The sequence below is a fragment of the Plecotus auritus genome (assembly GCF_963455305.1).
Source record: "Plecotus auritus genome assembly, chromosome: 2".
NCBI classification, from domain to species: domain Eukaryota; kingdom Metazoa; phylum Chordata; class Mammalia; order Chiroptera; family Vespertilionidae; genus Plecotus; species Plecotus auritus.
The window spans coordinates 58,486,753-58,508,481 of record NC_137771.1 but is presented as its reverse complement, the minus strand read 5'-3'; the positions used below and the strand labels follow the sequence as shown (position 1 = coordinate 58,508,481).

At 40.7% G+C, this 21,729-nt stretch overlaps 1 protein-coding gene across 8 annotated transcripts in view; it reads left to right on the top strand.

Annotated features, from left to right (window-relative positions):
* The window catches only part of USP33 (ubiquitin specific peptidase 33), a 72,162-nt gene extending 68,470 nt beyond the window's left edge, over window positions 1-3,692 (top strand). For all 8 annotated transcript variants that reach the window (XM_080658088.1, XM_080658086.1, XM_080658084.1 and 5 more), the window contains 2 exons: window positions 1,517-1,585; window positions 1,991-3,692. In XM_080658088.1, coding sequence (XP_080514214.1) covers window positions 1,517-1,585; window positions 1,991-2,148 — 227 coding nt within the window. In that variant the 3' untranslated portion in view covers window positions 2,149-3,692. The remainder of the gene's footprint in view (window positions 1-1,516; window positions 1,586-1,990) is intronic.
* The last annotated feature ends 18,037 nt before the right edge of the window (window positions 3,693-21,729 follow it).

Genomic DNA, 21,729 nt, shown 5'->3' with positions numbered 1-21,729 from the left:
GCCTTGAGTGGAGTCCACGGCCGGCCAGGGTGTGCGGAAAGCTTGGCTTCCTCCATTGCCGGGGAAACCCAAGCCTCCTGCTCGTTCCATGGCCACAGCCATCTTGGTTGGGTTAATTTGCACACTCACTTGTGATTGGCTGGTGGGCGTGGCTTGTGGGTGTAGCAGAGGTACAGTCAATTTGCATATTACTCTTTTATTAGATAGTATATTTTTGGTTATCTATATACACTTGGGATTACATCAGTGAATAAGATTCCAGCCCTCGGTGATCTTACATTCTAGTTTATATTCTGGTTCTGGGGATTTTTAATTTTTTTAAAATTTGTTTCATCAATTATAACATATTCATAGCAAGAATAAAGGAACTAAATAAAAGTAGTCTGTGATCTTAATATTGAAGTTAAAAAAAATCCACCAAACAATAAATAAGATTGGTTAAATTATGGTTTGTGCATTATAATGGGATACTATATGGACTTTACAAATAATTTTTGTGACAGTATTTAGTAATTTAAAAATAAGTTGTTACTTATACATAAAAAAATTGCAATATGATATGCATAGTTTGAACCTTTTATATTAAAAAATAGGCAGACATATGCAAAGGCAAAAGACCACACAGATACTAAAACAGTTTGCCTATCTTCTTATAGCAGGATTACAGTATATTGTCTTCCTTGTACCTTTTTTTTCCAGCTTTTGATAATGACCATGCACTGTACTTTTGTATTCAAGGGGAAAACAAATAGGTGTTTTCTTAAATTAAAAAAGAATACATTTTGGCTGGGTGAAAAAAAAGGTAAAGGGATTAAGGAAAAAAAGAAAAGTATATTCACATAACACACAGATGCAGACAGTAGTATAATGATAGCCTGAGGGAAGTGGGGTTTGAGGAGGTGGAAGAGGGCAAATGGGATAAATGGGAACAGAAAGAGACTTTACTTTTGATGATGGGTACACAATGCAGTGTGCAGATGATTTATTGAGTTGTATACTTGAAACCTGTCGGGGTTTTTTAACCAATGTCAACCCATTAAATTCAATTAAAAAAGATGCATTCCAACATTTTAATTTATAATCCTCTTATTGGTTATAGTTTAATGATAATCTGAAACAAATTAAGAATGTATCATTTCTTTTTTAATTACAAAGGAATTGTTCTTTTATAGCATTAAAAGTGCAATGCATCCATCTAAGCAATAAATGTTATATTTTAAAAACAACAACAAAAAAGGGGCAATTGATAGCTAAGAAATAATTTCTATATTAGATTTCAGATGGTAGTGAGAGAGCCTCTCTCTCTTTCCTGATTCTGTTTTGGGGGAGCTAAGACACAAGAAGGAAGAAGTTCAGAAGACAGTTAAGAATTATCTATAATAATTGGACTAAAATAAAACCAATCTGATTATACAGTTATGTCCTTCAGTTATTTCAGACACAGAAATATGTAATTCTTTGGTGCATTTATATGAAAAGTACACATCTTGATCATTTGTTTTTCTCTTTAACTTAGATCCTCCAGGTCCTATTGATAACACTAAAATCGCAGTCACTAAATGTGGCAGTGTGATGCTCAGGCAAGGTAAGTTCGACGAACATTTAAGCCTTTACTTGTTGGTAATTTGTCACTGTTAAGAACATAGAGTCACTAGCCTTCTATGCCACTTTTTAATCCAGCTTAATAATATAATTCATTCATGAAATAGGACAAATAGTGGAAAAGCTCCCAGTCTTTAATTTTTCTGAGGAAAGGTTTTACGGCTGTTGATAAGGAGCTAGAAAAAAAGGAACTCCAACTTTTTAAGACAGACCATAAAGTTGCAGCTTATTACAATATGGGCTGGTAGTCTGAAGAGTCATGTTCCAGAAGTTCTCGATTATTCATGCTTTTGGGGCAGGTGTGTGTGTGTGTTACATTTTGAAAACTTTTGCAATATGAGTTTGTAGATTTGTAAATATTATTCTTTCATTGTACACTTAATTTTAGGAGCAGATTCTGGTCAAATTTCTGAAGAAACGTGGAATTTTCTACAGTCTATATATGGTGGAGGCCCTGAAGTTATCCTACGACCTCCAGTTGTTCATGTTGATCCGGATATAATACAAGCAGAAGAAAAAATTGAAGTAGAAACTCGGTCTTTGTAATTTTGAGGATATAGAGTGTTCTAATTAGAAATCATTTTCACTTTCCCTGTCATATATACATGCAGAAACATTCCTAAAAGCATGTTTATTTTCTTGATTTTTAATATTTTATCTCTTACTCATTTTTACTGGGCATTATGGAAAAAGTTGTTAAAATGTTTAATATACTACAGATTGGTATATTAAGTGCTTTAACTTACCATAGTCTTTCAGTGTAATATTTTTGAAAAGAGAGGAATAATTATGATCATTTGGTAATCAGTAGATTATCTTTGATCTTTACACTATGTGCAAATCCACAGTATCCTTTATAGTTTTGTAAATAATTTTGCTTTGAAAACTTTTTCATTACCCTAATCTTTTGAGTTTTCCAAAAACTTAATTTAATTGTGTAATTTTGACATGGCTTCGTATAATATAGAGCCTATTTTAAATTGAGAGTCGTAGTCAGAAAAAGGTTAATTTCCTAAAGCTCAGGAAACATTAGGGTGTCACTTCTTTTGCACTGCAGCACATAAACTAGCATATTAATATTAAAAATGTCTTTTTGAATGTATCAAGGATGTATTTAGTTTGAGTGGAATTTGTGTCAGGAGATATCAGTAACTTATTGCCTCTTATATTGTAAAATATTAAACTTCAATTTCTTTCTATAACCCTGGATAGGGGTTTTATTATCAGTAAAAAGCTTAGTTTTTAGGGCACTTTATTTTGAGAGCATGAGTATGGAATATGTCAATGAAATTGTTTATAAAGCTGAAGCCACTTGCAAATTGATTTTTTAAATGAAATGCATAAAGTCATTGATTAATACAGTGTGCACTGCTTTTGCTTGATTATGTGATGTTAAAAGTTTAACTATATTCCAACTGCAGAAACAAACTGGATTACTTTGAATATGTTGAATAGCATTCATGATGGCTTTGTTTTGGTTGGGGGCATCTGCCACCAACTAAAACTATGCTGTTTAAATTAGTTCAATAAAAATGATTTTAAAACGGATAACTCACATGTTGAGATTATTTGATAGGCATTAATAGTGAAGGCTCTAAAGTATTAATATTAATGTTTTTTTATTATTTCTTAATCAGAAGTATGCAAAATAAGTCATTCATTGTAAAGTTCTGATGTTTAATGAAATGATGAGCTTATTTATCAGCCATTAAGTCTATTTGAATTTTTTTAAATGTATATTGTCTTTAGTTTTCTTCTTTATAATTATACTATGATCCTCTTCAAGGACTGCATGATGTTATTGATCTGTCTCTGAATCATCAGTTTAGTGAAACTTTTGTCATTTAGGAGATAATCAGAAAAGTAATTTTAATAGTGCTTGCCCTTCACTGAATATTTATGATGTTTCAGCCATTCTACTAAAGTGCTAAATTACATTTAGTCCTCATTACACCCTATGATTTAGGTAAAATGGCTTGCCCTAAGTGACACAGCAACGAAAGGCAGATGTGAGACTCCAGCTCAAGTCAGTGTAAGTTCATCAGTGCTCTTATGTACCATGATATAATATCTTCCAATGAATTCTTTTGAAAACAAGTTATAGTATTAGTCATATTCATTAATAGCATTTGTCATTGGGATATATAATATGATTAAGAATACTGGTCTCTAAGAGCTTATATAATTTTACTAGAGGCCCAGTGCACGAAATTCGGGCACTGATAGGGTCCCTAGCGGCTGCCTGCTGGGCATTCCCTCCCTTCCCCTGGCTGCCTGCCCCATGCTGCTGCCGCTGGTTGCCATCTGCGGGGCTCAATCACCCCATCGCCACCCGGCTCCCAGGTGCTAAGGGTGCCTGGAAGTGGCCCCACCCCCTGCCGCTGCTGCTGGTCACCGCCTGCGGGGGCCCAATCGCCCGGCTGATCGCGCCACCACCCCCCCACCATACCTAGTACCCAGGTGCTGAGGGAGCAGGGCGGTGGCTCTGCCCCCACCGCTGCTGCTGGTTGCTCTGCGATCAGATCAGCAGGGCATCGGGTCCCCACCTGGCTCTCTAAGCGCCTGGGAGCCCAGTGGCAGCAGGGCGATAGAATTGGCGGGGTGACTGGCCCCTGCCTGGTGACCAGTGGCTTGCACCTGCCTTGTCCTGGCGCCGCCCACTCGCTTGCTCCACCACCCCGCCCCAGTCCTGCTCTCATCGAGGTCTGCAGTGCCTCACTGCCACCTGCTGCCAGTGCCACGTTGCCAATGCCCACCATGTTCCACGCCGCCCCCTGGTGATCAGTCCACATCATAGCAAGCAGTCAAACTCCTGGCAGAACTCCCGGTCGAGGGACAGTTTGCATATTAGGCTTTTATTATATAGGATTTTACATTTCAATCCTCAAAATACATTAACTATATAGTAAGCAAAGTGGTAGCAGTGCCAGATTCTCAGCTAAAGGTTGGTATATATGTTGACAGGTGTGGGATAAAAGATTTATCTGAGGATGATTTTCTTGGAAATACTTAAGCTGAGAAATAGGAACATTGTTCTCAAGGGATAGTAAGAGCTTACATGTTTTGAGTACATCAATTTAAAAAAATGAAAGTGATTAGTTTTTGGATACTGAAGTCAGTTTGCTTATATAGTTGATCCTTGAGCAACATCATTTTGAACTATGTGGGTCCACTTACACATGGATTTTTTTCAGTAGGTACTGTGAATGTATTTTCCTTATGATTTTTAAGTAACGTTTTCTTTTCTCTAGTTTATTTTATTGTAAGAATACAGTATATATTACTGTATACAAAATACGTCAATTCCTTGGTGTTAGGTCTGATCAAATAATTGAAGCAACACCCTTCCCCTGGGAACTGACCTTTAGACCACTTCACAATCAACATTCCCTTTTGCTTAGATCACATTCCACTTGCTAAGACCATTATCTTTCCCCTTCGGAGCCACCCAGAAAAAGCCTGCCTAGAATTATTTAAAATCTGACTCCCTGTCCCTAGGTGCTGGCGCCATTTTGGGGGTTAGCCCATCTGGTATCCAGATGACCTAATCTATATATATAAAAGGCTAAGTGACCAACTGTCCGTACGACCATCTGACTGGTCAGTACATATGACATGCACTGGCAATCCTATATAATAAAAGCCTAATATGCAAATCGACCGAACAGTGGAACCACTGGCAGAATGGTCGCTATGACGCACACTGACCACCAGGGGGTAGACGCTCAATGCAGGAGCTGCCCCCAGCTTGCAGGCCCCCAGCCAGCCAATGCAGGTGCCAGCAGGGCCCGCCCTCCCCCCGCCCGAATGCCCCACAGAGGGAGGTGACTGGCGGTGAGGGGAGGGGGGGCGGGGCTGGCAAGCAGGAGGCACCAAGCTGGCCAACGTGGGTGCCAGTGGGGGACCTCCAATTGCCCCACTGGCTGCCCCACAGATCGGCCCTGATCGCTGGCCAGGCCTAGAGACCCTACCTGTGCATGTATGTTGTGCACCAGGCCTCTATGGCTAAGTGACCCACTGTATGTCCACCCAATGGCCTGTCTGACCCGCTGGTACTATTATATATGATGCGCACTGGCAATTTAAAAATAAACGACTTGCGAATGCATGATACATATAAGCTCTCACTGGTGCCAGTCGTGTGCGTGTGTTTCGATCTGTCATTGTCATTCATGATTTGGTTGATACTTCTATTATAGAGAAAGGGCGGATAGCGTTATTAAAATATTTTAATTAATTTTCTTTCAATGTGCATGAATCTGTGCACCAGGCCACTAGTAAATTCATAATTCTTTACCTCTTTTGGCCTTGTGCATTCCTCCTTCGGTGACCCTAACACTTGGGATAGCATACTGCCATGTTAGCTCTTCCAAACCTTGCTTTTAATCTGACTGCAGTAGATAACCTTACCCCTCTCTTGCCAAGATTGAGGAGGTATAAGCTCCTTTGTCTTCCTTTTGTTGCCACCTCTTAATATTTGCTAACTTTTTTCTTTCTAGATTAGAGAAAGAAGCCATTCTCTTTGCCTCTAATTTCCTCTCTTCCCCCATTAATTAATTTATTCATTCAGTGTACTTTTCATGCCCTCTCACTTCCCTCTGTACATTTTTTTTTACAAGCAAAAGTTTATTTAGAAATTACAGAGGCAGAGGAATTGAGCCAGTGGACTTTGTGTGTTCAGGAGACAAGTTACAGAGGCAAAAGAAGGGTCCTTAGAGCTTAGGAAAAAGGAAGGCATAGGTGTAGTCTAGAGAGAAAGAGCTCTCCCGGGGGAAAGTGGGTGGGGAAAGGTGCAGGTGTGCTGTGTGCTCCAGAGAGAGTGTGCCCCTCTGTACATTTTGAAATCAAGTGCCCACACTATACATCTCAAACTTTCCCTCTTTACTAGCACCTTCCCCTGCCTTCAAATGTGCTAAATCTAAACCCTCCCTTCCTGGAAAGGAGCTAAGGGAAAGGAACATTACCTAGAGCAGGGGTCCTCAAACTTTTTAAACACGGGGCCAGTTCACTGTCCCTCAGACCGTTGGAGGGCTGGACTATAGTTTAAAAAAAAAATTATGAACAAATTCCTGTGTGCACTGCGGGCCCAGGACGGGTCGGCTGCTAAGCAGGACAGGCAGCGGCACCCGGCGGGCCGGATAAATGTCCTTGGCGGGCCGCATGTGGCCTGCCGGCCGTAGTTTGAGGACGCCTGTCAGGGGTGGGCAAACTTTTTGACTCGAGGGCCACAATGGGTTCTTAAACTGGACCGGAGGGCTGGAACAAAAGCATGGATGGAGTGTTTGTGTGAACTAATATAAATTCAAAGTAAAGGAGCGGAGGGGAGAGCAAGAGAACCAGATAGAACAGCCGGATCCGGCCCGCGGGCCGTAGTTTGCCCAAGGCTGGTCTAGGTCCTAGACTAATCTGCCACACCTGTTTATTGCCTTTTATTGACAAACTTCTTATTTGATTGGTCTACAACTACTTGCTTCCACTTCAGTATTCACCTTCTTTCCTTTTGAAATCCACCATCTTGCTTCTATTGCCACCATGCTAAAATTTTTTATATGGCTTATTAGCAAACATTACTATTTTCATAACTAACTTTGGAATATTATGTGTAGCTAACTAGAGGCCCAGTGCACGAAATTCGTGCATGAGTAGGGTCCCTAGCAGCTGCCAGCTGGGGCCTCCCTTTCCCAGCTGCCACCTGCTGGTCGGGGCCTTCCTTCGTTCTGCGCCTCCCCCTGGTGGTCAGCGCACGTCATAGTGAGCGATCGAACTCCCGGTCGGTCGAACTCCCGAGGGGACACTTTGCATATTAGGCTTTTATATATATATAGATATATAGAGATTATATCAGAAAGAGGCAATTTCCTTCGGTTTTAAAACTACTCCCATAACTCTTAAAGGAAAGTGATTAGTTTGAATATACTTGTGACCATTTTGAAGGACTGTGGGTAAGGGGATTAGAAACTATTTCTCTAGGGGGAAAATAGGTTATTGTTCAAAACTGTTGTAATAACACAACCACGGCAATTCACTACTTATGTTGAGTTTTTCTTTTTTTGTTAGGTGTTTTTAAGATTTTTTAAAATTGAATTTGAGAGAGAGAGTAAGAGGGGGAGAGGGAGAGACAGAGATATCGATGAAATAGCATAATATCCATCAGCTGATCAAACCTGCAACCTGGGCATGTGCCCTGACTAGGAATCAAACCCAAATCAGCAACCTTTTGGTGCACGGAATGACACCAACCAAGCCATACTGGCCAGGGCTAATGTTAGGTTCTTAGCAACTGTCAGGCACTAGCCCAAACATGTTTACAGATTAATGTGTAAGTACATTAAATGTCAAAAGTCAGACCTAGATGTGTCTAATTCCAAAGCCCATGTTTCTCAGTGATCACTATATCCTGAATCTTCCCTTCTAAACTGGCATGGTGCTGCATTTTATCAACTCCCCCACCCCTGACCCCCCCCTGCATATCTGCCTACTGTGTCTTCTCTTTTTACCTCTTATTCTGGATGTTGAATGATAAATCCCTATCACTCTCCTTCTTTTTCCTTAACATATTTTTATTGACTTCAGAGAGGAAAGGAGAGAGAGAAACAGAAACATCAATGATTGGCTGCCTCCCACACAACCCACACTGGGGATCGAGCCCACAACATGGGCATGTGCCCTGACCGAGAACCTAACTATGACCTCCTGGTTCACAGATTGATGCTCAACCACTGAGTCCACTCTACGTTTGTAAATATAGGGGTGGGAAAAGTAGATTACAGTTGTGATACAAATAAATACAGCCAAACCTTGGTTTTCAAATGTGTCTCATCTCAAACAATTCCGTTCTCGACCAAGTTGTTCACAGAAAAACAGTCTTGGTTTTTGACCAAAACTTCTGTTTTCTACCTGACAACCCTTTCATGCTGATACCTCAGCAAGACAAAAATGGGGCTCTCAGGCAACAAAGGAGAGAATGCTTTTGTTGTTGGTGAAATCGAGGATTAGTACAATTTTAAAACTAAAGAGGCCATGGAGTGCTAATATTGCTAAGAGTGTGAAAGTACTTACAAAACAACAATCAAAGGCAATTGAATACGTAGAAAAACTTGACTGGATAAATAAAAAGCAGTTATAGCATTTCCGAGGCCGTGACATGAAAAATTCGTTTAAGGCTAGTAGGGGGTGGTTTGATAAATTTAAGAAAAGTATTTATATATAAATTTTTAAACAGTATATTAGACATACATTGTATATAAGAAAGGTTAAAACGGAATTATTTGGGGGTCTGGAATGGATTAATTCAATTTACATTATTTCTAATGGGGAAAAAATGATTCGGTTTTTTAACAAATCACTTCTCAAACAGCTTTCCGGAATGAGTCAAGTTTGAGAAACAAGGTTCCACTGTAATACAATAATAAATAATATGAGAATAAACTCTATTTCATGTATTCACAACTGTAAACCTGCTTTTGCCCTCCCCTGTATATATTCTCAATTAGGGAGCTCCTTCACTGCCTTTCTTTCAACTGTCACTTCTTTTAAAATGATTCTCAAGTATATTTCACCACCCATAAGGTCTCTTCCAAACTCTAGTCTCAAATGTCTAACTCTGCTGGATATATCTAGTCACAACCCTTTGAAAAGCAATATGGTCATTAGGAGTATGGACTCCAGAACCAGTATATCAGTTACTTTTGCTATAATAATACCATGTAACAACCGAAAACCCCCACCTCACGGGTATTACAAGGGCATTTATTTATTTCACAAGTCTGTGGAGTTTTGCTGTTCAGGCCATGGCTGATCTCCTGGACTTATATGCAGTCAGTTGTGGGTTGGCTAGGCAGGTCTTCTGACTTTGGCTGGGCCCACCCTTTGTCTTGGGTTGAACTGATCTAAGATAACTTCCTCTGAGATGACTGGAGCAAATCAACTGTTTCTGGTGTTCTTCAGCAGGCTAATCCAGGCATGTTCTCTTGGTCATGGAAGAGGAGCAAGTTGTTTTCACGTGTCCATGTGTTGTATCTGCTAATTTTCACTGGCCAAAGCAAGTGACGTAAGGTGGAACTCAGAAATGGGGGAAGGGGCGTTTAGATTCTACTTTTTAAAAGAAAGGTTTTTATTGATTTTATAGAAAGAGGAAGGAAGAGGATGAGAGGGATAGAAACATCAGTGAGAAAGAATTATCCATTGGCTGCCTCCTGCATGCCCCCTACTGGGAATCGAGCAAGCAATCCAGGCATGTGCCCTGATGGGGAATCAAGGCGACCTCTTGGTGCATGGGAGAACCCTCAACCAACTGAGCCACACTAGGCTGGGCTAGATGCTACTTTTATTTTTTTTTTTAATTTTAATTTTTATTTTTTTAATTTTTGAAGTATTACAAATAGTAGTACATATGTCTCCTTTTTTTTTTTTCCTTTCCCATTGACCTTCCCCCGGCCTCCCCTTCCCCCCAGTACATGCCTTTACCTGCTCCCTCCCCCCAGTTTTTTTTATCCATTGGTTATGCTTATATGCCTGTGTACAAGTCCTCCGGTTGATCTCTTACAGCCCCCCCCTCCCCCCGCAACCTCCTCTGCCTTCCCACTGTAGTTTGACAGTCTGTTCAATGCTTCTTTGCCTCTGTATCTATTTTTTCCCCATTTCATTCCTTTAAAAAATCTTGCCTCTGCAGACTAGAAATAAACATATAATAACACAAAATGTTTGAGTCCCAATTTCCATGTCCAACAGTTCTGAGTCCCCATTTCAATGTCAAACAGTTCCTTATGTGTACATGTCAGCAATGATATCTGGATGGTGGGCACATGGTGGCAATGCAGGTCCGACCCTCTCTGGTTTGGTCCTAGGCAACTTGCTGCGTCGCACAGCTGCTGAGTGCTATCGTGGCAAGGCATCGTCAGCGTCTCCCATCTCTGGACTGTTTCTCCTCTTGTCTTCGTGGTTGGAGCAGACCTGTCAATTCCTCTCTGTTGCAGGAATCCACATGATCTTGGAGTTGTTTTCTGAAAATATACAAACATATTCTCGACCAAAAGTTAATAAAAGAATCTTTTCTATATAATTGATTTGGGATCCTTTTTATTTTTGCCCAAACGATTTTCCTTTGTCTTATTTAGACACCATGTGTGTTTTTCATGGGTGTCTTGCTGTTAGCATTACAAATGAAAACTAATTTTGTAAAGTAAAAGTTTTCTAGATGTAATTTACTTATAGGATATTTTTCCTTACATGATATTACCCTTCTATCCCCCCTTTTTTGATTAATGGAGGCTTTTGTAACTTTTATAATGCAGTCTTGATGACTTTAAATTTTAATTTTTTGACAAAAATATGACTGCTTTAGTTTCATTGCATGTTCAGGAATTTTACCATGAGATGAACTACCAATAGAAATTTTAGTTACCACATTAGGAACAGCTTTTTGTCCAGTACAATTAAATTTTCTTGAATATTCACTTATTTCAATTAGCCTATTTAAATTAATCTGAAAACTTGATTATTATTTTACTGTCAAATTTAATACTCTACCAACAATCTTAATTTACCCTGTAAATATTAGTGGAAAGGATTATTTGCGTTCTTGAGTAGGCCCTGAGCATTCCTGGTGCTAGGCTGGATTTAGATATAGAGCAGCTGCTGTCAGCCAAGTCTCTGTTACCTGGGTCCCAATCTGAGCTGGGCCAAGTCACTGTCTGTCACCTGTGTCCCGATCTGAGCTGGGCGTGGGAAGCAAAGCAGCCATGGGGGCAGGAGACCTCCCTCAGATGGGGTGAGGGTTCAGGCCCCTGCAAGGTTGGGGAGGTGAGGGTCTGTGCCCCACTTCTGTTGATCCCCAAGTTCTCTCCTGATGGCCCCTCTGCGACTGTGCCTGTCTTAGGTTGTTCCTTCCCTGAGGAATCTTACCCGTCTCTGGCTAACCAGTCATCATCTGGGGCCAAGCAGGGTGATGTGAGGTTCAGTTCTGTCTCCTTGGTAGCCTATGCCCCCGTGGCCTCCATGCCCAGCACCTGCCTTGGGATCCCCTGGCCTACTGGCGGGGCCCCAGAACTGATCACATATCTCAGGGAACTCAGGTTTCTTCTCCAGGGAGGGCCCAGCTCACACAATTGGGCGAGAGACAGATCCATGGTACCAGCCACCATGAGGCTTCATGCTCAGCATGAACAGAAAGCTCAGGCAACAGCTGTGGGCAATTGGATTGTGAGAAGAGGGTCCCTCTTGGCACAAAAGGCAAGAGGGGCCAATATAGAATGCTCAAGTGCCTTCCCAACGCCTTAATTCCTTCTGAAAGGGATTATATCCTTTCATGTCCTTTTTTTTTTTTTTTTTTTTTTAAATTGCTGCCAAACATTCCAAGAATTAGTTTGTAAGTTTATTTGGGATAACTGTACAATATGCTGTTGTAAAATATCTAAAATTTTAATAACATTGTAGAATAATATCATGTAAGGATATTCTTTGCTCTAGGCCATGGCTATTAAATTTCAAACTGGCTGTCAATTTCTTTCTGTAACCTTATATAAATTTTGTCAGGAAGGCAAAAACACAAATTATTCCCCCTTAACCCCCCACCCCCTACTTATGTCCCACCCCCTTGTTGTCTGTGTCCACTGATTAGGCTCATATGCATGCACACAAGTCCCTTGGTTGATCTCTCCCCCTTACCCCCACCCTACCCTACCTTCCCTGTGGTATGACGTGCTGTTTGACGTTTCTCAGTCTCTGGATTTGTTCTTGCTCATCAGTTTATGCCGTTCATTATATTCCACAAATGAGTGAGATCATGTGATACTTATCTTTCTCTGCCTGGGTTATTTCACTTAACATAATACTCTCCATCTCCATCCATGTTGTTGCAAATGGTAGGAACTCCTTCTTTACTGCAGCGTAGTATTCCATTGTGTAGATATACCACAGTTTTTTAATCCACTCATCTGCTGATGGGCATTTAGGCTGTTTCCAAATCTTTGCTATGGTGAATTGTGCTGCTATGAACATAGGGGTGCATATATCCTTTCTGATTCGTGTTTCTAGTTTCTTGGGATATATTCCTAGAAGTGGGATCACTGGGTCAAATGGGAGTTCCATTTTTAGTTTTTTGAGGAAACTCCAAACTGTTCTCCACAGTGGCTGCACCAGTCTGCATTCCCACCAGCAGTGCACGAGGGTTCCTTTTTCTCCACATCTGCGCCAGCACTTGTCATTTGTTGATTTGTTGATAATAGCCATTCTGACAGGTGTGAGATGGTACCGCATTGTTGTTTTGATTTGCATCTCTCTGATGATTAGCGACTTTGAGCAGGTTTTCATATGTCTCTTGGCCTTCCTTCTGTCTTCTTTCGAAAAGTGTCTATTTAGATCAGTTGCCCATTTTTTGATTGGGTTGTTTATCTTCTTTTTGCTGAGTTGCATGAGTTCCCTGTAAATGTTGGAGATTAAACCCTTATCGTTGATATCATTGGCAAATATGTTCTCCCATGCAGTGGGCTTTCTTGTTGTTTTATTGATGGTTTCCTTTGCTGTTCAAAAGCTTTTTATTTTGATGTAGTCCAATTTGTTTATTTTCTCTTTGGCTTCCATTGCCCTAGGAGCAGTATCAGTGAAGAAGTTCCTTCGGCATATGTCTGAGATTTTTCTGCCTGTGGATTCCTCTAGTATTTTTATGGTTTCCCGTCTTATGTTTAAGTCCTTTATCCATTTTGAGTTTATTTTTGTGTATGGTGTAAGTTGGTGATCTAGCTTCATTTTTTTGCATGTGTCTGTCCAATTTTCCCAACACCATTTGTTGAAGAGACTGTCTTGACTCTATTGTATGTTCGTGCCTCCTTTGTCAAATATTAATTGAGCATAGTGATTTGGGTCAATTTCTGGGTTCTCTATTCTATTCCATTGATCTATATGTCTGTTCTTGTGCCAGTACCAGGCTGTTTTAAGAACAGAGGCTTTGTAATACAGCTTGATATCTGGTGTTGAGATCCCACCTACTTTGTTCTTCTTTCTCAGGATTGCTGCAGCTATTCGGGGTCTTTTTTTATTCCAGATAAATTTTTGGAAAGTTCGTTCTAGGTCTGTGAAATATGTCTTTGGTATTTTAATGGGCAGTGCATTGAATTTATAGATTGCTTTGGGTAGTATGGACATTTTGATGATGTTGATTCTACCAATCCATGAATATGGTATGTTCTTCCATCTGTTTATGTCTTCCTCTATCTCTTTTTTCAGAGTCCTGTAGTTTTCCACATATAGGTCTTTTACCTCCTTAGTTAAGTTTATTCCTAGGTATCTTAATTTTTTTGGTGCGATGGTAAATGGGATTGCTTTTTTAGTCTCTCTTTCTGTAAGATCATTATTGATATATAGAAATGCCATAGATTTCTTGGCATTAATTTTGTATCCTGCTACATTGCTGAATTCATTTATTAAGTCTAGTAATTTTTTGATGGAGTCTTTAGGGTTTTCTATGTATAGTATCATGTCATCTGCGAATAAGGACTGTTTTACTTCTTCTTTTCCAATTTGGATGCCTTTTATTTCTTCTTCTTGTCTGATTGCAATGGCTAGTACTTCCAGCACTATATTGAACAGGAGTGGTGAGAGTGGGCATCCCTGTCTTGTTCCTGTTCTTAGGGGAAATGGTTTTAGTTTTTGCCCATTGAGTATGATGTTGGCTGTGGGTTTGTCATATATGGCTTTTATTATGTTCAGGTATGATCCTTCTATTCCCACCTTGCTGAGAGTTTTTATCAAGAAAGGGTGTTGGATTTTGTCAAATGCTTTTTCTGCATCAATTGATATGACTATGTGGTTTTTATCTCTCAATTTGTTTATGTGATGTATCACGTTCATTGATTTGCGAATATTGTACCATCCTTGCATCCCCGGGATAAATCCTACTTGGTCATGGTGTATGATCTTTCTGATGTACTGTTGGATTCGATTTGCTAGAATTTTGTTGAGGATTTTGGCATCTATATTCATGAGGGATATTGGCCTGTAATTCTCTTTCATTGTGTTATCTTTATCTGGTTTTGGTATTAGGGTGATACTGGCTTCATAGAAGGAGCTTGGAAGTGTTCCTTCCTCTTGAATTTTCTGAAATAGTCTGAGGAGGATAGGTTTTAGTTCTTCCTTGAATGTTTGGTAAAACTCCCCTGTGAAGCCATCTGGCCCCGGGCTTTTGTTTGCTGGGAGCCTTTTGATGACTGCTTCAATTTCTTCCATAGTTATCGGCCTATTGAGATTTTTAGAATCTTCCTGAGTGAGTTTTGGAAGGTTGTATTTTTCTAGGAATGTGTCCATTTCCTCCAGGTTGTCTAGTTTGTTAGAATAGAGTTGTTCATAGTATTTTTTAACAATCCTTTGTATTTCTGTGGGGTCTGTTGTTATTTCACCTCTTTCATTTCTGATTTTGTTTATTTGGGTCCTCTCTCTTTGCTTCTTGGTAAGCCTGGCTAGAGGTTCATCAATCTTGTTTATCCTTTCAAAGAACCAGCTCTTGGTTTGTTGATCTTTTGTATTGTTTTTTTGGTCTCTATGTCATTCATTTCTGCTCTGATCTTTATTATGTCCTTCCTTCTGCTCACTGTGGGATTTTCTTGTTGCTCTCTTTCTAATTCTTTAAGTTGTTGAGTTAGATCATTCATTAGCATTTTTTCTTGTTTTTTGAAGTAGGCCTGTAGAGCTATAAACTTCCTTCTCAGGACTGCTTTCATTGTGTCCCATAGCAATTGCATTGTTGTGTTTTTATTGTCATTAGTCTCCAGGATGTTTTTAATTTCTTCTTTGATCTCGTTGCTCACCCAGTCATTGTTTAATAGCATGCTATTCAGCTTCCAAGTGTTTGAATTTTTTGGAATGTTTTTATTATAGTTTATTTCTAATAGTATGCCATTGTGGTCTGAGAAAATGCTTGATATGATTTCAATCTTTTTAAATTTGGGGAGACTTTGCTTGTGACCCAGTATGTGGTCTATTTTTGAAAATGTCCCATGAGCACTTGAGAAGAACGTATATTCCGTGGCTTTGGGGTGAAATGCTCTGAAGATGTCAATTAGGTCCATTTGATCTAGTGCATCATTTAGAATTGTTGTTTCTTTGCTCATTTTTTGTCTAGAGGATTTATCCAGTGATGTCAGTGGTGTATTGAAGTCTCCTACTATGATTGTATTGTTGTCAATCTCTCCCTTGATGTCTTCCAGGAGTTTTTTTTATGTATTTGGGCGCTCCTGCATTGGGTGCATATATGTTTACCAGAGTTTTATCTTCTTGTTGAATTGCTCCCTTTAGTATTATGTAGTGGCCTTCCTTACCTCTTGTTATGGCCTTTACTTTGAGGTCTATTTTATCAGATATAAGTATCGCAACCCCAGCTTTTTTCTCATTTCCATTTGCCTGAAAAATGTTTTTCCATCCCTTCACTCTCAGTCTGTGTGAATCCTTTGCTCTGAGGTGGGTCTCTTGTAGACAGCAAATGTATGGGTCATGTTTTCTTATCCATTCAGCTACCCTATGTCTTTTGATTGGTGCATTTAATCCATTTACGTTTAATGTTATTATTGACAAGTACATGTTTGTTGTCATATTTTTCCTTAGTGTTTGTGTTTCTTTTTGCCTTTCTCTTTCTTCTTTTTACAGCAGTCCCTTTAGCATTTCTTGCATTGCTGGCTTGGTAGTGATAAACTCTCTTAGCCCTATTTTGTCTGTGAAGCTCCTGATTCCACCTTCAATTTTGAATGATAGCCTTGCTGGGTATAGTATTCTTGGATTCAGACCCTTGCTTTGCATCACTTTGTATATTTCATTCCATTCCCTTCTGGCCTGGTGTGTTTCTGTTGAGAAATCAGTTGATATTCTAATAGGAGATCCCTTGTAGGTAACTTTCTGTCTCTCTCTGGCAGCCTTTAAGATTCTTACTTTGTCATTGGTGTTCGCCAATTTAATTATGATGTGTCTTGGTGTGGGTCTTTTGGGGTTCAACTTGTTTGGGACTCTATGTACTTCTTGGACTTGCATAGTTTTTTTCTTGCCAATATCAGGGAAGTTTTCTGTCATTATTTCTTCAAACAGGTTTTCTATTCCTTGCTTCTCTTCCTCTCCTTCTGGTATCCCTATTATTCTAATATTGTTTCGTTTTGTGTTGTCCCACAGCTCCCTTAGGCTCTCCTCTTGCTTTTTAAGTCTTCTTTCCAGTTGCTGCTGTGTTTGTGTGTTTTTTCCTACCTTGTCTTCTAATTCGCTGATGCGGTCCTCAGCCTCTTCTAGTCTACTGTTTAAGCCTTCTAATGTGTTCTTTATTGCAGCTATGTCGTTCTTCATCTCCTCTTGGTTTCTTTTCATGTTGGTGACATTCTCATTCAGCTCCTTATAGTTCTCATTGAGTTGTGTGTATTTGTCATTGAGTTGTGTGTATTTGTCATCCAGCCGTTTAAACATCCTTATAACCATTACTCTGAATTCTTTCTCTGTTAAGCTGCTAGCTTCAATTTCATTTAACTCCCTTTCTGGTGATTCCTCTTTTTCTTTCCTTTGGGAGTTGCTTTTGTGTCTCCCCATGTTTTCCTGTAATGTTTTAATTGTAGATCCAATTGCTTTGCTACCCAGGTTCTTTTGGTGATGGTGCTACTGGTGTAATCTCTCAGTTCTCCTGGGCTTGGTAATCTAGTGTAGCTCCCTACTTGAGCTATTTGGGTTCTCTTGATGTAGGCCTGCAAGCTTGAGAGGCACAACGGCCGTGTCTAGAAGTCAGCAGCCGTGGAGGGGAGTATCCCAATTTTTGCTGTCTTGCACCCTTAATTGAAATCACGCGTGCCCAGTGGGGACTCACAGTGGCACCAAGGAACTGTCTGTTGGATTGATGTGGCTCAGGGGGCCTGCCCTCTGGACAGGTGTGACTGTGATGCCCAGAGTTCTGTAGTTATGGGGTAGGTAGACACAGCTTTCGCTGCTGCACCTGTGGTGGATAGGCGCTTACTCCCAGTGGCGGCTCACAGGAGCACCCACAGTAAGTTCACCAGCGAGGCACACTGAAGCACTCTGAAGGGCCCTGGCGGTGTAGCCTTGTAATTGAGGTTCCTAGCTTCTAAAGATTTCTCTTTAGGGCAGATCCTATAGCCTCAGGGAGTATTCAGATTCCATGGTGTTATTCAGGGTGGGGTCTGGGTGTGGCTGTATTGGTTGCCTGGAGACTGGAGGGAGGGGCTATCTCTCAGGAGAAAATGGCCACCGGGGCTTAGATATGACTCAGCACCGGACTCGCTTCCACCTTTCCTGGACTGTCCGCTGCCTACACTCCCCAGATTCCACAAGCTCACCCCTTCTTCTGCACCTCTGCCACAGGTAAGTGTCTTTATCCTAAAGATCCTACGAACTAGGTTCAGTGTAGAATGGCGCAGGCCCCAGCGTGAGGAGGGACCGCGTCTCTGCAAGTTCCTCTCTTGCCAGCACTGTGCGGTCCGGCAGCTCTTCAGGGCTGCCTTTGAGCTCAGATCCCAAATCCAGACTCCAAGGTCTACAATCCCCTACCTCCCGCAGTCCCGTGGACCCCCCCCCCCCTTTTTTTTTTCCCCAGACGCTTTGCCTGTCCTCAGGGACGCGGCTTGGCGCCATGTAGTTTCTCCCCAACCAACCTTCTGGGAACAGAGGTCTGGCTGATTCTACTGCCTAGATCTTTGATTTTACCTTTATCGGAGGGATCTCTGCCCTTCCCAGCTGCAAACTGTCTCACCAGCTGTGCCTCCTTCACCAATACGGGCCGGATTCCACTCGTTTCAGCTGCTCCCTCTATTTGCTCCGGGACAAGGCTCATGACACGTCTGTCTATTCCGCTGCCATTTTGTCTATTCTCCTAGATGCTACTTTTAATGAGAAAACTGCAAGTCACATGGCAGAAATTGTGGCTACAAAGATGTGAACAATTAAGGCCATTAATGCAATCAATCTACAGTCAAATTGCTTACATTTGAATACTGGCTCTGCCACTCACTATCTGTGTGAGATGTTGGCAAGTTCTCTGACCTCAGTTTCTTCATCTGCATAATGAGCACCTCCTTGAATTGTTCTGAAACCAAATACTTTAAAGATACAAAGTACATAGTAAATGTACAGTATCACTATTCCCCAGTTTTTGGTGCAGATAACGTGCCCGGCCAGATGCATAGTCCTACAGTGCTTTTCATGTCACCAGTGGATACCAGGATATCAGTCCATCCCCCATATGGCTCAGAGTGCTAAGCAGATCATGACTTCAATTCATGTCTGAAAAATTATGTTTGGCAAAATTATGGAGGCATAGTTATGAGAGCAACTATACATGTATAGGTTTATCAGATGAGCCCTTTTGAGTTTAAGTTCCTTCAGTTCTCTGTCTCTCACCAAGGTGAACTTCTGCTACAGGACCTATGGACACTGAAGTGAGACTGTTCATGAGTATGGGAGCAGGTGTAGCAATCTAATTGTAAAGTCATGATGCTATTGAAGACTATATTTTGTAGCATAACAAAGCACCTCCCAACTTACTGGTAGCCCTGATCAATGTGTCTCTGTGCCTATCTATGTTTATCTCCTTCTCCCTTCCTCTCTCTCTAAAATCAGTAACATTTTTTAAAAACTTTCTGGTTTAAAACAATTTATTTTCACAATTTTGTGGGTTGTCTGGATGGTTCTTCTGCTTCATGTTGTGTTGTCTAGAGTCACTCATGAGGTTGCACTGAACTAACTGGCCCTTAGGCTGTGCTGGAAAGTCCAGGAAGGTTTTTAACATAACTGGCTTGGTGTTGACTATTGGCTGAGGCACTGCATTTATCACCATCCATGTCTCTCTCAAGTTCTCATCCTTCAGGGCTTCTCCAAGTTCCTTCTTTAGGATAGCTTGACCTTCCTTACTGTATGCAGCTGGGTTCCAAAAGGTTGAAAGAAAATGCTGCAGGCTTTTAAAGGGTTAGGACTAAAACTGGCAGTGTCATTTCTGCCTTCTTTTATTGGGAGGGAACTATACGAGGGTTGGAATACATGGAGTAGTTCACTGGGAGATACCTATATAACAGACTACCACATTTAACTAACCTGAGAAAGCAAGGGGAAGGAAGCAGGAGAGTGTCACACAGTATCTGGTTGCCCTACTTTTAATGACACAAAGATTGATTAATGGGTTCAGATGGTGAGGGCCTAATTCTTCCATTATAAAGTTACTGATTTTTTCAACTAATAGTTTTATCTACTGATGATTATTGGCTAAATCAATTATTTCATTACAGGTTGCAAAATGGTGATTTTCTACTTCTAGCATTAATTTTGAGGGACTTTTTCAAAATGTTCTTTACCCTGTAAAGCAGGGGTGGGGAATGTCTAGCCCATGGGCTGTATATGGCTGCGAAATAATTTGGTCTGCCCTCTCCAAGGCATTAGAGGTGAGTTAATCAAATCTTTGACCAAATATAGCAGGCTAATTTTTAAGTTGATTATTTTGTATGGCCTATAAACGATGCTCTAAATACCCAAATGGCCCTTGGCAGAAAAAAGGTTCCCCACCCCTGCTGTGAATGAATTGTGGAAAAAGAGGAAAGTGGTTCTGGACTTGTGATGTCATAAATGTTGAAACCAGTACTAACTTGATGCCCCTGAGGTCGGCTGAGATCAGTGAGAGACTAATATCTATGGACTGTATCAACTAAATGAATGGAGTATCATGAAAGAATACTCCATTCATTTAGTTGATACAGTCCATAGATATTAGTCTCTGAAGAATGTATAATTTATTCATCATTTAAAATGTTTGTAAAACTTTTCTTGTACTAAATTAGACTTATAAGAGAGTTTCTTAGCTGGGCTATGCTTTTCACCTCTTCCAAGCCTAGAGAACTTCCTTGAGTCTAGAATGAGAGATGTAATAAAGATAGTCCCATAAAATTGTCAGACCTACTATAAGGATACTGTTGAGGACACTGTTCATTATATTCATGATCTCATTTTGAGAAACCATAGGGAAAATCTATCTGTGGTCTTAGTATAGGAGGTCCTAGGGTTACATCGGAGATCCGTTCCTACGGCGTGACGTAACGTGATTTTCGCCATTAAGTCGGAACCCACCTACATAAGCATCTACGTCACTCACATGGAGCACATATACAGCAGTAATGAAGTGAAACAGTAAAAAAAACTTAAAAGTAACAATTCCTGACTTTTACTTGTGGTAATAATAAAAAACATAAAGCACATATGTACATACGTCTAAATGATGGAACTTTTTTTTTTTATAAACTAGAGGCCCAGTGCACAAAATTCGTGCGCTGGGGGGTGGGGTGTCCCTCAACCCAGCCTGCACCCTCTCCAATCTGGGATCCCTGTGGGATCGGGCCTAAACCGGCAGTCGGACATCCCTCTCACAATCCGGGACTGCTGGCTCCTAACCGCTTCTGCCTGCTGGCCTGATCACGCCCTTGCTGGCGTGATTGACACCTAATTGCTCCCCTGCCAGCCCGATCGCCCCAAACTACCCTCCCCTGCCAGCCATCTTGTGACAATGTGGGGGTGGCCATCTTGTGGCAGCCATCTTGTGACCATGTGGGGCGGCCATCTTGTGAGGGTGTGAGGATAAATTTGCATATTACCACTTTATTATATAGGATGGGGGATGGCAACGTAACCATGAAACGACGTACGCTGAGTCCGACGTAACCCGAGGACTGCCTGTACTAGCAATAGTAATGCCTCCTCTGAGCAATCCCGAGTATACTTAGCCTGTCATAACTGATCTTGTTTTTCCTTGTTACAACATCTTCCAGAAAGCTTTAAGCAAGTGTTCAGGACCTTAGAACATGTATTATTGTGCATTATTTTTCTTGCTTCTATTTTCCTTTTGCTTGAATTCTCCCATTTTAATTATTTTAAATTTTATTTGCCCTATTATACTATTTTTTCCCCAAGCCACGTAAGTGTTTTAGAAATAAACAAGGTATATTTAAACATGCCAAATATATTGACCTTTTCAGTAGTGTACAACAATGTCTTCCCCACCAGACAGTAAGCTCCAAAAGGATTTGTCTTGTTCACCCCCAATGCTTAATACGGTGCGTGGCACAAAATAGGTATCTGGTAAATTTGTCCAATAAATTAATGTTGATGACTCCCTCT